This window comes from Podarcis filfolensis, assembly GCF_964270895.1.
Source record: "Podarcis filfolensis genome assembly, chromosome: 2".
Taxonomy (NCBI): domain Eukaryota; kingdom Metazoa; phylum Chordata; class Lepidosauria; order Squamata; family Lacertidae; genus Podarcis; species Podarcis filfolensis.
Window position 1 is genome coordinate 75,827,096 of NC_139605.1, and position 13,943 is coordinate 75,841,038.

At 37.8% G+C, this 13,943-nt stretch overlaps 1 protein-coding gene across 5 annotated transcripts in view; it reads right to left on the reverse strand.

Annotated features, from left to right (window-relative positions):
* DOCK2 (dedicator of cytokinesis 2) overlaps window positions 1-13,943 on the reverse strand; it is a 241,012-nt gene that overhangs the window by 27,907 nt on the left and 199,162 nt on the right. For all 5 annotated transcript variants that reach the window (XM_083596706.1, XM_083596709.1, XM_083596710.1 and 2 more), the window contains 8 exons: window positions 13,536-13,621; window positions 9,021-9,177; window positions 7,654-7,694; window positions 6,050-6,140; window positions 5,038-5,157; window positions 2,718-2,807; window positions 1,922-2,026; window positions 778-919 (listed from right to left, as the gene is read on the reverse strand). In XM_083596706.1, coding sequence (XP_083452832.1) covers window positions 778-919; window positions 1,922-2,026; window positions 2,718-2,807; window positions 5,038-5,157; window positions 6,050-6,140; window positions 7,654-7,694; window positions 9,021-9,177; window positions 13,536-13,621 — 832 coding nt within the window. The remainder of the gene's footprint in view (window positions 1-777; window positions 920-1,921; window positions 2,027-2,717; window positions 2,808-5,037; window positions 5,158-6,049; window positions 6,141-7,653; window positions 7,695-9,020; window positions 9,178-13,535; window positions 13,622-13,943) is intronic.

The window sequence follows — 13,943 nt, forward strand, 5'->3', positions numbered from 1 at the left end:
GTCTTCAGCATTGAACTATGCAATCCGTTATAATAAAGAAGTGAGAAATGAATGCATCCCACATTGTGTTTTATTAAGGATTCTGATATGCACTTAGCACAAATGGCAGATTTATCTTTATGGAGAAAGACCCTATTTCAATTTTAGAATGTGCAATTTGCTTCCTCCTCTCTCCTATCCTCTCATGCAAATATATTTTCTCCTGCCTCCCTTCCCATAGTTTGCTTATATCTATAGTTACCGGTATAACTATAGATAAACACAAGTATCTACAACTGTCTCTCAAGTGATGTTGGTTAACTCAAACATTTTCTAAAAAATAAATACATAATTAAAAAGAAAGGTGAAGATCACTGTGGCCAACTGGAAAAGAGCTGCTGAACCCAATAGATGCGTACTTACAAAAGCAAGGATACTCACATATGTTTTTTACTGGCAGGTCATAGCCTACAAGAGAGTACATTAAATACTTAACCTAACCTAAATAACCTAAAATAAATATAGCATTACACATTAAGTAGAGTAGTAAATTGTGCCAGTTACCGAGTGCTCATAGAGCCACAACCAAGCATAGCTTCTTGGAAAATGTGAATATCTATTTGTATACTCCATATATTTCCAATGTATATGTAAAACACTTTATGAGCTTATTTTCAAAAAGCATACCTAAAACACTGAGAATTTCGGTATTGCTCTCCCTAGACTTCCATCTAACACTAGTCATCTCTTTCCCCTTTATTAATAACTATAGATTATTAATAAGGATTATAAGGATACATTGGCCTGTGGAGTTTTTGATGTTCTCTCCAGGGGGTGCAGTAGTAGTCATTTTTTCAGCATTTGGAAAGTGGCTGATCAGCTGCGCTTGAAAATCTTCCCTCCGCTCATATTCTTTGCCACGATAGATGAACACTTTGTTCTGCAAGAAAAGCTTAGATGACTTTTGAGACTACAAACTTGTAGATAATATTGCTATGCATTAGAACATTACTTACTCTTTTCCTCTTAGCACTAGTGAATGCAGGCTGCATATGCAACACTGTCTTCTTAACAGCAGCAATATTTCAAGGTCATCATTTGCAACACATTATATGTGAGGGCCAATTTAAAAAGGTGAATAATAATAATAATTAAAATAATAAAATTTTATTTATATCCCGCCCTCCCCAGCCGAAGCCGGGCTCAGAGCGGCTAACAACAATAAAGCCTTGCCATTCTTTAAAGAAGCAAAAAGTCCATTTATTATGGACCACTGCTCCTTACTCACACAATTCTCCTGTAGGTTGATAGGCTGGGTAGGGACATCTAGTATTCTTCAGTATATCTCAGGCTATGGCTGCGTTGCTAATCAGTTTTTGAAGGGTGAGGAAGCGGAAATTGTCTTTGTGGATTAGCAGCATTTGAAAGTTTAAGCTATTAACAGCAACAGGAATCATAAAAACTGTCGTAAAGGCACAACTGTTTTATGAGATTTCACCTATACAAATTACAAATATAAATGGAAGCGAACTAGATGTGATAGTCATTAGATTTCCTGTTTCATTCTCTGGGCTATTTGTATTGCTGTTATTATTGTTCATTAGGAAGTGTTCCAGCTATAAACCATTCCTTAATTATGATTGTCTTGTAAAAATCCAGAACATTCCCTTATCACCACTATAAGCCTCTTCTAACCTTGAAAGCAGCAGGAAAAAGAAGAGAATGCAATAAATCACATTTCTTTCTGAAAATGTGACACTCACTATTGTTACAAATGACACTTCAGATGGCTGCAAGAGAAATCCTGTGCATTGCAGAGTCAAATGAAGATAAATCTCTCCTGCAGTAAATAACTCCATTTTCACTGGCAGAATATTGGTGTTCCTTAGGGCTATGTACAAACAGTTATTAAAGATAAAGTACACAAAGCAGATGCATTTACCCTTAGAAAGGTGGGGAACCCTTGGCCGTAATATCCAACAGCAAAGTAGTCTGGTTTAGGCCTCAGAATTTTCATAATATTTTCATAGAACTTTGCTTGCTGCCTCTGAAAGTAAAGACACGGATAGGTTCCTTTAGCATCACAGTAAAAAGAAACTGGTTAACCTTGAGCATTTTTATATTAGTACATTTGCATATTACTATGAAAAGAAAAACAACTATTCACCCCACCCAGCGAATTATTTAAAAAATTCTAGACGAGAGAAAAAACTGATGCCTGAAGCGAATAAAATCTGAAGATTTAGAGGACACTTGACCAGAAAGAATTTCATGTGCCTTCCAGCTTGATGAAGATTTCCTGGCTACATCATAGCTACCCTCCTACAACTTACAGAATGTCATAACAGGCCTACTCGTGTCTCCAATCAACTTAAATAAGAAAAGAAAGCAAAGATCATTTTTATAAGTGCTCTTGATTTACTTTTATTAAGCAGCTTAATACAGATTGACAAACACCACCTAAGTAAGTTTACACATGCACTTTCATCACTCAGCAAATGCAAAACACACTTCAGGATTTGCATATATGGAACAGCAAGGAGAAATCAAATACCACAGACAGCACTTTTAGTTCACTTGACATCACATATTAAACTGCAAGTCTTTGAACGTTGGGTAATTCAGCAGTTATGTATGAATCAACACGATTAATGCTGGCCATCGGATCTACATAAAGGTTTTAAAAAGAAATACGAAATTACAAGTAACTGGATATTTTTGGAGAGTGGCATTCCTACCAGGTTCTGGCTGAGAAGTTCATAATCAAAAATTTCCATTTCATACTGTTCTGCCAGCTCTTTGCACAAGGATATTGCTTCTTCCCACATCTGCAACACAACAGGACATTCAGAAGCATAATCACAAGATCACAAAAATAAATAATGCTTTCAATCATCACCAAGTATGGAGATCTTAGTGATGCTTCCAGAGAGTAATACTGTCCACAATGCTATTTCATAACTATATGAAGCTGCTTGGAGTGATCTTTAGGAGATTAGGGCAAGGTGTCACCAGTATGATTCTGCCTGGCTTGATTTCTTTGTGAAATCTGAAATGAGAGTTCATGCATATTCTAAAATGGTGCCAGCATGAAGTCATGGGTTCAATTAGTGCTAATAAGGTTGGATGGTTTTCAGATCTGGGAAATGCGTTGTTGTATATAAGATCATAATAGGGTTGCACTTTCTCTGAAGGAAGAGGTGCATAGTTAGGAGTGCTTCTCTCACAAGAGCCCCAGGTGATCTCAGTGGCTTGGAGAACACATTACCAACTTTAGCTGGTACACCAAATTTGGACTTCTTTGGACCAGAATAGTCTTGTCATGGAGATTCAGACATTGGTAAACTCACTGTTAGGCTACTGTAATGCACTCGGTTCAGAAGCTGCGGCTCATGCAAAATACAGCTGTTGCGGTGCTTAGTGGGACATCCACCTTTCCACATATTACACCAGTGTTGAAAGATCTGCACGCTGCTCAGCTTTTTGTGGTACAATCACATTTTGTTTTCATCTAGTCCTTACAAAATTCTATTGAATATTGAACTGCTTAGAGATTTTTATTACATTAAGTGGAATACATTTTAATAAACAAAATAATATATATATCTAAAATGCCACTAATTTTTATTATATGTAAAATGAAGTATTAGAGGCAAATGTATCTGAAACACAAAAGACTAATGTGCAAAAATAAATAAAAGTAAAAAAAGTAAAAAAGGTGTAAAATTAATAAAAGTAAGGTATATGAATCATTAAAAGAAGAGCACAAGTAGGGCAGCTTTTATCTTTGAATACCAGAAGAATGTCACTTCTGCTACCAGAGGCATTTGCTTTGAGCCAATATTTTTAAAGGCTTGTGTGTTACCTTTCCAAATGTATTATATTTAAGTGCCATAAAGGGCACCTAAATCAATCTAGCCTACTTTATACCCATCTCTCTTTTAAGTTATGCATACCTGCTTGTTAAGATGCACAAAAATATAAAGCTAGAAATTCAACACATAGCTCATTTATTTCTGATAGAAGATGTATGATTTTTGGGGCACCGTCAGGAGTATCAAACAACTACACACACCTTCTGATAAAAACAGGCTAATGTTAATCTTAACATGTGACATTTCATACATGCAAATCTCAAAATTTATTATTTTATTATTGTGGGAAGACTTCCCTAGGTTCTTGCTGTGTCAGTACAAACTTAATGCAGTAAACCAGGTCTATGCTAAATTAGATCAAGTTCACCTTTGTGCAAACATGCCCTTATATTAAAATATTTTTAAGACAAGGACACCAGATATTATCCAGATAACATCTACAAATCTTAACTTTTCCTGCACTGTATGATAGTGACCTGTTTATGTACACGCACTGGCCTTCTCCACATCTGTGCCACATTTCATGTTGCCATGACAAAAAGTAAATGTTCTGGAGAACAAACTTTCACAATGCTATCACCAAATTCCAAGACCTTTTGAACTATTGCCACGGCTAAATGGAAGATGTCAGTTGCACAGGGTAGAATTTACTACAGCCTAGTGCCTTCCTAGGAGATAAATACGCCTTCTGAAAGAAAGCCTTTAAGTTCTCCAGTGATTTCAATGCAAACATCTGCTCTTTACAGATAAAAACTGCTTTACTATTGACCTCAAAATATGATAGATCAAAGCCTAGATGGCTTTAGCAGTGTCACATAGACCTTAACGTGTTGGCTTGATCTCAATACATAATCTATGTGTTGCCTCAATCATAGCAACACCTTGCTAATGGAAAGGTCACCTTGCTAATGGAAACTTGCATACACTTGTAAAAAATAAATCTATGCACAAACACTATGTTTGTACCACCAGTAAGACTAAAAGCAATATACTTCATGATGTATGCAAAATGGAAAGAATGTTTACAAGTGGCTACGTATATTAGCCCATCAGACTATTTAAAAAGCAACTGGTGAGCTTTATATTGAGGAACAAACTTAAAAGCCATTGTCTAAAGCTCCTCAGCAGGAAATAATAATAATAATAATAATAATAATAATAATAATAATAATAATAATGGTACCTTTCCCTTGTCAAAGTATTCTATTATCATCTCATACAAGTGTTCTTTCAGGTGCCGATGAGTTTGTGAACTCTGAAATTCTGTTTGCATGACTTGGGGAGTGCACTGTTCATCAGACCACTGAGGAGGAGGAGGAGAAGAGAAAAGAAGAAGAAGAAAATACATAATTGCTATCTGTCTATAATTTAGGAGCTGGAGTGATACAAACAAAGCAGTCTTGTTCTGACAAACCGGGTACAATACTGTAGTTGAGTACAAAATACATGCACTGAACATGGGCCCAGTCCTTGTCCAATCACTCACTGTATGCATTTCAGTGTAAAACAACACCAGTGATACGCATGTTGATTCTGATGGGCAAATTTGCACATGTACATTTATATCTCAGTAGAAAAAGTGTTGTATCTCCTTTGGAGAACTTTTTTAAAAACTAATTTTTATTAAAGATTTTCTTCCGTTACAAAAGTATGTGCATTGTCTCTACTTTTGGGTCGTAGAGTCTTTTCTACAAATCAGTTATGTTCAATGTGAGACATTAATGCTGTATACCAGGCGTCAGCAAACTTTTCCAGCAGGGGGCCGGTCCACTGTCCCTCAGACCTTGTGGGGGGCCGGACTATATTTTGAAGAAGAAAATGAACAAATTCCTATGCCCCACAAATAACCCAGAGATGCATTTTAAATAAAAGGACACATTCTATTCATGTAAAAACACGCTGATTCACAGACTGTCTGTGGGCTGGATTTAGAAGGCGATTGGGCCGGATCTGGCCCCCGGGCCTTAGTTTGCCCTCCCATGCTGTATACAGTATAAGGCCGGGGGAAGGTGGAAGAGCGTGGGATTTAAATGGGCTTCACTGCTCTCCCATTTCAAACTTTGTTAGGGGCGCTAATGGAAAAGGGCCAATGGTTTACAGTTGTCTTGATAGTCCCCTATTTGTAGGCCCCATGAAATGTATCAAATGTTAGTCTCAGCCACAGTAGACCAACTGAAATTCATAACATAACTTACTTTCAGAAGCGAAGCATGCAGCAGAAGAGTATAGGCTGCCTCAGTGTAGTTCTCGCAGTCTAAATGAAGATCCCGAAGTTTATACAAGTACCTGTTAGTGGATGAAGCAAGTGAGTGAGACAGAACAAAAGAAAACTTAATGAAGAGTTGGCAAGATGAGCAGGACTGCCAACATTTAAATCTGGGACTTATAATAATAAATTCATGTATTAAAACTGAGTTCAGACTAATAGAACTTTAAAAATGCTTAATTTCTGGCTGGATCAAATGTTATATTTCTGACTGCCATCATTACGAAGCAAAGCTTGACAATGTGAAGGCACGGAAGCCAACATACAAATGAGAACATAATGTGAGCTTTGAAGACCACGCCCACTGACTTTTGCTGCATTACAAAAAAGAGAAATGAGGGAGCCTCACATCCTTAATTTTACTCCTTTCACCACTTTGCTTCTGTCTATACTGAAAACAGGCCTAAAACCAAAGTTGGTGCTGATGCTTTCTTGTAGTCCATGAAAGGAGCTACGTATATCTTCTGTCAGTTGCAGCTGACATTATCCAAATTCACAGAGACACAAAAGGCTTGCTAAATATCCATATCCTTATACTGTATTCATATAAGGGAAGAAGCAACATGCCCTGATAAGAAGGTGGGCGAGTTTCATGAAGAAACTGATGTAACATGTTGAATTCCAAATTTTAAGAGGAGTGCATATTCAAAAGAAGGATTATTTTTTGTGGGGCAGGGAGAAAACAGTTCTTGCATTGTATTTTTATTGTTCCAAGAGAAAGAAAATGAACATCAGAACTGAAAGCACAGGTAAACTGCATGCACTGCACATCTCCAAGTTCACATTGCAGGCACGATCCATCTTGACAAACTGCCTGTCCTAATATACTAGTTTGAAAGATGCTTGTTGGCCTGCTTTATAAAATCCTAAGTTTGCCTATGAGTTGAAAATAGGGAGCGAGGAAGGGAGAAACAACTTGTGTGTTTCTAGCAGGGTTTAAAATGCTGACTGTTGCCTATGGATTTACAGATGCAATTTAATGGCTTTACAAATCTAATGTGCCTATTTATCATCATCACACACACATTCACAATATACATCGTATAAAAAAGCTGTTTCTGCAAAGATATCTTTGACTTCCAATCTAATTCCAAATGTAGTGTTCCATGTGCAAGACACTACAGCAGCAGCACACCCCACAGAGCAGGTCTTTATTTACAGATTTTTGTCTAATGCAAAGCAATCAGGTTTGATTCCATTTGCCAACTTGGAATGTGTCATCTACTTTGCTTCAAATTTCAGCTCCCGTTACATAACTTTTAGAGAGAGAAAGCCAGGCACCTGATTGGTTCACTCAAATGAAATACCAGGGTGAGGTGGGGAATTAAAGTTATATGTATGGCATGGCTTAGTTGCAGAAGGCTCAAGCAAAATTTATACAGGACTGGATGAGCCTTAGACATTGCAAAGTCGAGGGGAATGGAATGCTATCAGTTATGTACCACAATTCCATATAACTTCCTGTAGATTATGTGAGGAAAAGCAATAGCGGTATCTCCAGTAACAACAAAACCAGCTGAGCAATCACCATACCTTATATACATCTCTTCACGGTTAATCTCCTTGTAGAAATTCTAGGGAAGGAAAACGAATGAAATCTTATCACCTTTGCACACAGAAATCATGGTTAGTTTCATTTGGGGAATCACTTTGCCTTTATGTCATATTTCATCACTAAAAGTTCAAGGCTTTAATTAGCACTAACATGAATATGCATTTATTATGCACTGCTTCTGATTGAAACCAGAATTCATACAATAATTGTTAATGTACTGTCCCAATCTAGGGTCATATTTTCCCACAGCAGTTCTGTTGAAATGATATTTTGAAATCATTAGGGTGAAAATCTTTTGAGTTCATGACAGCAATTGTTGATGAAAAGTTTTTGCTTGAGAAAAGTAAGAATCAGGCCTTCTATTTGCCCAGTGATATAACATGAATTCTAATGTACTGTATATGTTATTGCTGGCACTGACAGTTTTTCATAGGTAGCCAATGGGACTATTTTTTATCAACTACACAAACTGTGACATACAGTCGATGACAGAAAACAGGGTGGATAAGTTAGGCAGCTCAGAGTGTACCTTGCAGGTACAGCAAATGTTGCCTTTCTCTGTAAGGTGTGGCTTAGTTAAAATGCTGAGCATTATGATTGCTCAGTTGGTTAGATTGTGGTGCTGATAATGCCAAGGTTGCAAGTTCAATCCCTGTATGGGGCAGCTGCATATTCCTGCATTGCAGGGGGCTGTACTAGATTATTCTCAGGGTCCCTTCCAACTCTACAATTCTATGATTTCTATGCTCTAGAACCATATGTTGTTTTCTATGATGTATACAGCAGTAAGAGACAGTAGTAGTGTAGATAAGCTGTGAATCAGAAAGTACCTGGTTCATTCAAGTTTTACCTCAGGCATGAGTACACTAGGTGTGATTCTACCCTCTAAGCCTCAGTGTCCCATCAACAGGATAAGGGGAATTGTATCGACCTACCTTACTGGGCTACTGTAAGAATTACTGATCTAATATAGTACCCCAAAGGTACTATATAAATGTTGTTGTTGAGCATATTGGCTTGCTGCTCCCTTAGTTAGCAGCCCAATTTTATTTTTTGGGAATACATGGAGTGTTCTCTTAATACTTTTTGGATAGAAGTTTCTATCTAACATTATAAAATTTAGACTTGATAACTTATTTTTTCCCTTCCAGGTCTATGATAATATGAGGATACAGTATAGCTCCCTTCAGTCATTACTATGAGCCACCTTCAAAACAGATCAAGCATTTGCAGATTTTGTAGATTGCTCACAACTTCAAAACATTTCCCCACCATGCTAGTTTATGGAATTCTTGATTTACTATCTGAAGAACGTCTTCAAGCAACCCTTCAAAACACTACATACCAACAAATTCACAGTGCAGCTCATGCGGTTGTTCTTGCTTTCATCATTCATCACAGCACGGTAATCCAACAGCTTTTCCAAAAGGCCTTTGACTAGGCTTACAAACGTTTCAACTGCCTTGGCAATCTTGGCATAACTTGAGGAACACTCGGTGAGACTGAAAATAAAGAAGACAGTATGAGAACCAGCATGTTGGAGAAGACACACTGGTGGATGTTCCTCTCTTGGGGAGAGAGGGGAGCAATGAATAAAATCATTTGACTACAAGTCTGGGATTATACCTCTATAAAAATGATACTCTAGGCACTGTTGCCCAGAACCCCACTATTCTACACACACGTGTACATTGTTACCAGAATAGGTTTTGCAGGTCTGCCATGTTTTTCCAAAGTAAAGCTTCTGGCTACTGGTTTAAGTTAAAAGCCCAGAAATAAAAGAAATCAAGCAGTTGAGATTTACCCATCTGGGAAATGTGTGCTCACACCACCTCCATAGCCCAACCTGATGGCTATTTCCCTACTTCTGGCATTTGGTTATATGCCCCCTTGCTACCCAATAAGCAAACCTTATTGATAATTCATTCTGATTTACTAGCACAAAATTCCACACTTTCTCTATGCATTTCCCTGTCACTTTCCAAACTGCAAAAAGGCCATTTCTTTTTTTAAGAACAGCTCATAGCTCCTTATAATATCAGTGGAAACAGTTGGTCTTGGCGAGTATTAACCACTTCCAATTTTAATTTTAATTGTTTGAATTCATTGTGGGATGTATCTTGATTGATTGATCGCTTGTATTATGCATATTGTCTTATTTATATGACGTTAGCCACCCTGAGCCAGGCTTTGGCTGGGGAGGGCGGGATACAAATAGAATTATTATTATTATTATTATTATTATTATTATTATTATTAAAAGTGGATTTGTTGAACTAGCATGACAGAGCCACTTCAACTGCACAAAACCAACATTCCAGTATGCACTTAAATCCCTCCAGCAAGATAGTGACAGACTGTTTCTAAGGCATGGCAGAGCTGGTCAAGTACTGCCATGTTACCCAACTTGTGCACGTCTGTGATTATGTGCTAGAAATACTGTGTGAACTAGAAGTACATGCATACACTACAGCGAACCCATGGCGGCAGCAGTCAATTATGCCATGGTCATACAAATTGTTGTAATCCTCTGTGCATAAGTACTTACAGTTCACAAAAGTACTTGCTGTCCTTGATCAGGTGTGCAGAAGGTCTGCGGCAGTTGCAAATGAATTTAATATGATCATTTGGAGGAAATCTCATGGGGGTGTTTTGCCTATCCTGCCAGTCCTATCCTGCCTTTTCACTACCATTTCAGTGAAAAAATGCACTGGAAAGATAGGATAGCTGCTTCTGTACAGCAGGGTAATTTTCAGTCTTGAGTCATTGAATGTGTGACACTACAGTGCTGCCTGAATGTATTTTCTTCATGTCTTCCGGCTTTGCTTTAATGTGAGGCAGGGGATTCATGGGCTCTGACAAAGTGAGAGGCTGGTGATGTTTCTTTTTGCACCATTATAGTCACATCCTGTTAAAGCATCCTGTCTTCCTATATTCTGATCTAGCTTTTAAGTGACTGCAGCAGCAACTAACCAAGTCCATTAAGGATTTTAAATCTGATAAATTATGGAAATTATGAGGGACACTGCACTGGAAAATAATGACAAGAAGTTAGCAAATGCTCAGTTTCATTCTTCACCGTCTTAAAACGCAATTATCCTGCATGTCTTGAATTGTTGCTTTGCTGCAGTATGTACAGTTCTTGATTTCCCTGGGCTTCATTAGCAATGTTCATTTAAATGCAAAGCTGTGTTGTAATGCACTAGTATATTTTACATATGCAAATATATTTTGTAATTCATTGGCATTCTTTAGAAACTGCAATCTTGCATTTTCATTAGATATCACGGCATTATGTTTTAATAGGTATTTAATGTTACCTCCACATAATAATCTAACTTTCATCCTAATATGTGGGCTTTCCATAATGAATGTGAGGAGCTACTCTGTACACTGGGCATTTATTTATGCTTCCTTTCATAGTTCACTTGCACCTTGCTCTTCCATCAAAGGCAAAGGTGGGAAACCTGTGGTCTTTCAGATGTTGTTGGACTATAGTTCCCAACATCCCTCACCAGTGGCCATGCTGTCAGAGGCCTTAGAATTCCAAGACCACTCTAATGACACAGCTGCAGATTCAAACTCGCTCCATGGTGACAGTGAAAAACAACCGTGGTCAAATCCTAATTACCCTTTTGGTTCAATTTAAATTGATTTCTCCCTCGTAAGCATATTGAGTTTTCTTCTCCTTGAGAAAAGTTCCATAGAGGTGTAAACATATTTTTCCTTGCTCTCTGCAATCTAGCACACCAGGGACAGTGGACTATAGCAGCATCTTTTCACTAAAACACTGCGTGCAGTGCTTTGCATTCCTATACAAAGGGCATATTTGACATCGAGGAACATTCCTTGTACTATCCTCAGCCTGTGTTCTGAAGTGACCCAGTGCCACATTCTTTTTTCCTAAGGTTATTGGATTGCAGTATTACTGTGTGGTGCAATCTATTATATTTAAAACAGCATTTGACTTAATTTCTATTGTTTCCATCTTCAGTGGTATCTCAGTTGAATAACTTCTGACCTCCAGGACACAATTCATGGTATGGCATATTCTTCCCATATTGGTCTTAAATAGGTTTTGCAGGAGGGAGTTTTTGACATGGAAGTATTTTCAGAAATGCAATTCTCCACATTTTAACTTTGAGAGTTATAAGGAGGAATGTGTTCTGTATACATCAGACCATCTGAAACCATTACTTTAGGACAGAGTAGCTCTATTCCTGTCTAACATGTTACCTGTCCTGCCTTCTGAAAAAGGGCAAAATACAAGCATCAAGCAGCAGAATATGAGCCAAAGCAAATTAAATAAATAGATATTCCGTCTTATTGCTTTTACAAACAAACAAACAAACAACTTATTATCCACAGCTTGACTTCAGGTGGCACAATGTTTCTGGGATACTCCAGAACAAAATAGGGGTCATGTCCCCAATTATTCACTCTGGCTATTCCCAATCTGGCAGAAATAATATAGATGGGAATCTATAACAAGGTGAATTTCATTAGATTCTGTCATCTCATGTAACAATTCAATTGAGCAGCACTGAGAAGTGTCAGGGTGAAATACTGCAATGCTTTCTGTGGCATTCTCCAGGAATCTCTATAATTTTGAAAGTGCAGATCATCATCATTTTATACGTTCCAATCTGATATATTTCCACAGACATATTTAACCTCTTTCCTGAAATTTCTGCCTCCAAAAAGGACCAATGTTGGGGATGTTTGTCTTCTGATTCTTGAGGTATTCTGCTTAAACTTATTTTTCCCTTAAAAGACTTAATTTACCTGAAAGTTTGTATGTAGTTTGTAATGGTTCTGCCCTTCAGGAAATAAGAGATTTGCATATTTCAACATTATTGTCCACACTTCTTCTGTGACCTCTATGCACAGACCTCTAGTTGCATATGTATTAATTCTTTTCTGATTCTTAGGCTGCTCTTTGATAAAGTGACTCACAGTTCAACTGTCAAAGAGCATGTTCAGAGTTAAGCATGAAAATTAAGTATTATTTTGTAAAGCAGAAAGTTGTAGGCCACAGCAACGAAGAAGGCAAAGTCAAGAGATGATGCAGTTCATAATTTGTTGTTTCTGTGCTGAAACTGTGCCTTTGAGATCAACAGCTCCCTTAGATAATAAGAATATATCTTTTCCTTGGGAAAAAGAGAAGTAATTATCCATTTCCTAGTATGGCCAGAATTATGGTGGGTGACAAGTTGAGGTAACAAAGCCACTACTATACTTTTGCTCTTATGCTTGTTCAGTTCCATTCTAGAAACAGAACCCATCCACACATGTTAAGAAAAGGAGGGAAGATTGCAGTTATTAAACAGACCTATGTTTATTTAAGACACACACATACACACACACCCCATCTTAAAAAGGTCAATTTAAAGAGATTTTTCAAGGAATACCCTGTGTGACTGCATAGCTGAAGCTAAGCAGAGGTGGATCTGGTGGCCATATTCTAGGAGACCACTGGAAGACCCATGTAAGAACAGGGGAGAAGTACAATAAATAAGTTACTATATGGAGCATACTTAAAACAAATGTTCAACTTTAAAATATAACAACCTTAAAAATTGTGGGAGGCATTCAACATCGTGCTAAAGTGATTGTTCTGTCAGGGCAAGCATTCCAACTTACTGGATGGAACAAGCTCCATTCTTCTCCCACTGTGTGCTGTTCTGGAGGTTCTCCCACACAACATTCCCCCCTGAACCAATTTTGGGATGTGTGTGGAAAAAGAAGAGTGGAAAGCCCATTTGTACAAATGGAAGTCCTTGTGCAGGACTTCCACTGATGGGGCTCATTGACTGAATCCTACCCCAAAACTAAGGATTTGCCCCTTCTTTGTACTTACATTGATTCAAACAAATGCAGATATTGCTCATCTCCACGGCCTCCTTCCACTTCGTGGTCCAATTTTAAAATGATTTCGTTTTCAAACTGTTCAGGGAAAGAAGGTAAAACCTTTAACCACTGTGCACATAAAGGAAAATATGTCCCCCACACCAACCATTTAATATTTAAGAACATTGACGGTTACCAACAGCTTGGTGATTATAGAAATTAAGACAACATTACAGACTGAAAACATAGTATTTCCCCCCCCCCCATAAAGATGACTGGCCCTATTAAAGTATTATTGAGAAGTCAGGTTTTGATATTATTGCTGGGAGTAAAGCAACAACACATGCAGTAAGTTTCCTGAATTGGGGAGGGGGGGAGGCATAGACAGAAAGGCAACCTGTCTGTGCCACTCCCTGAT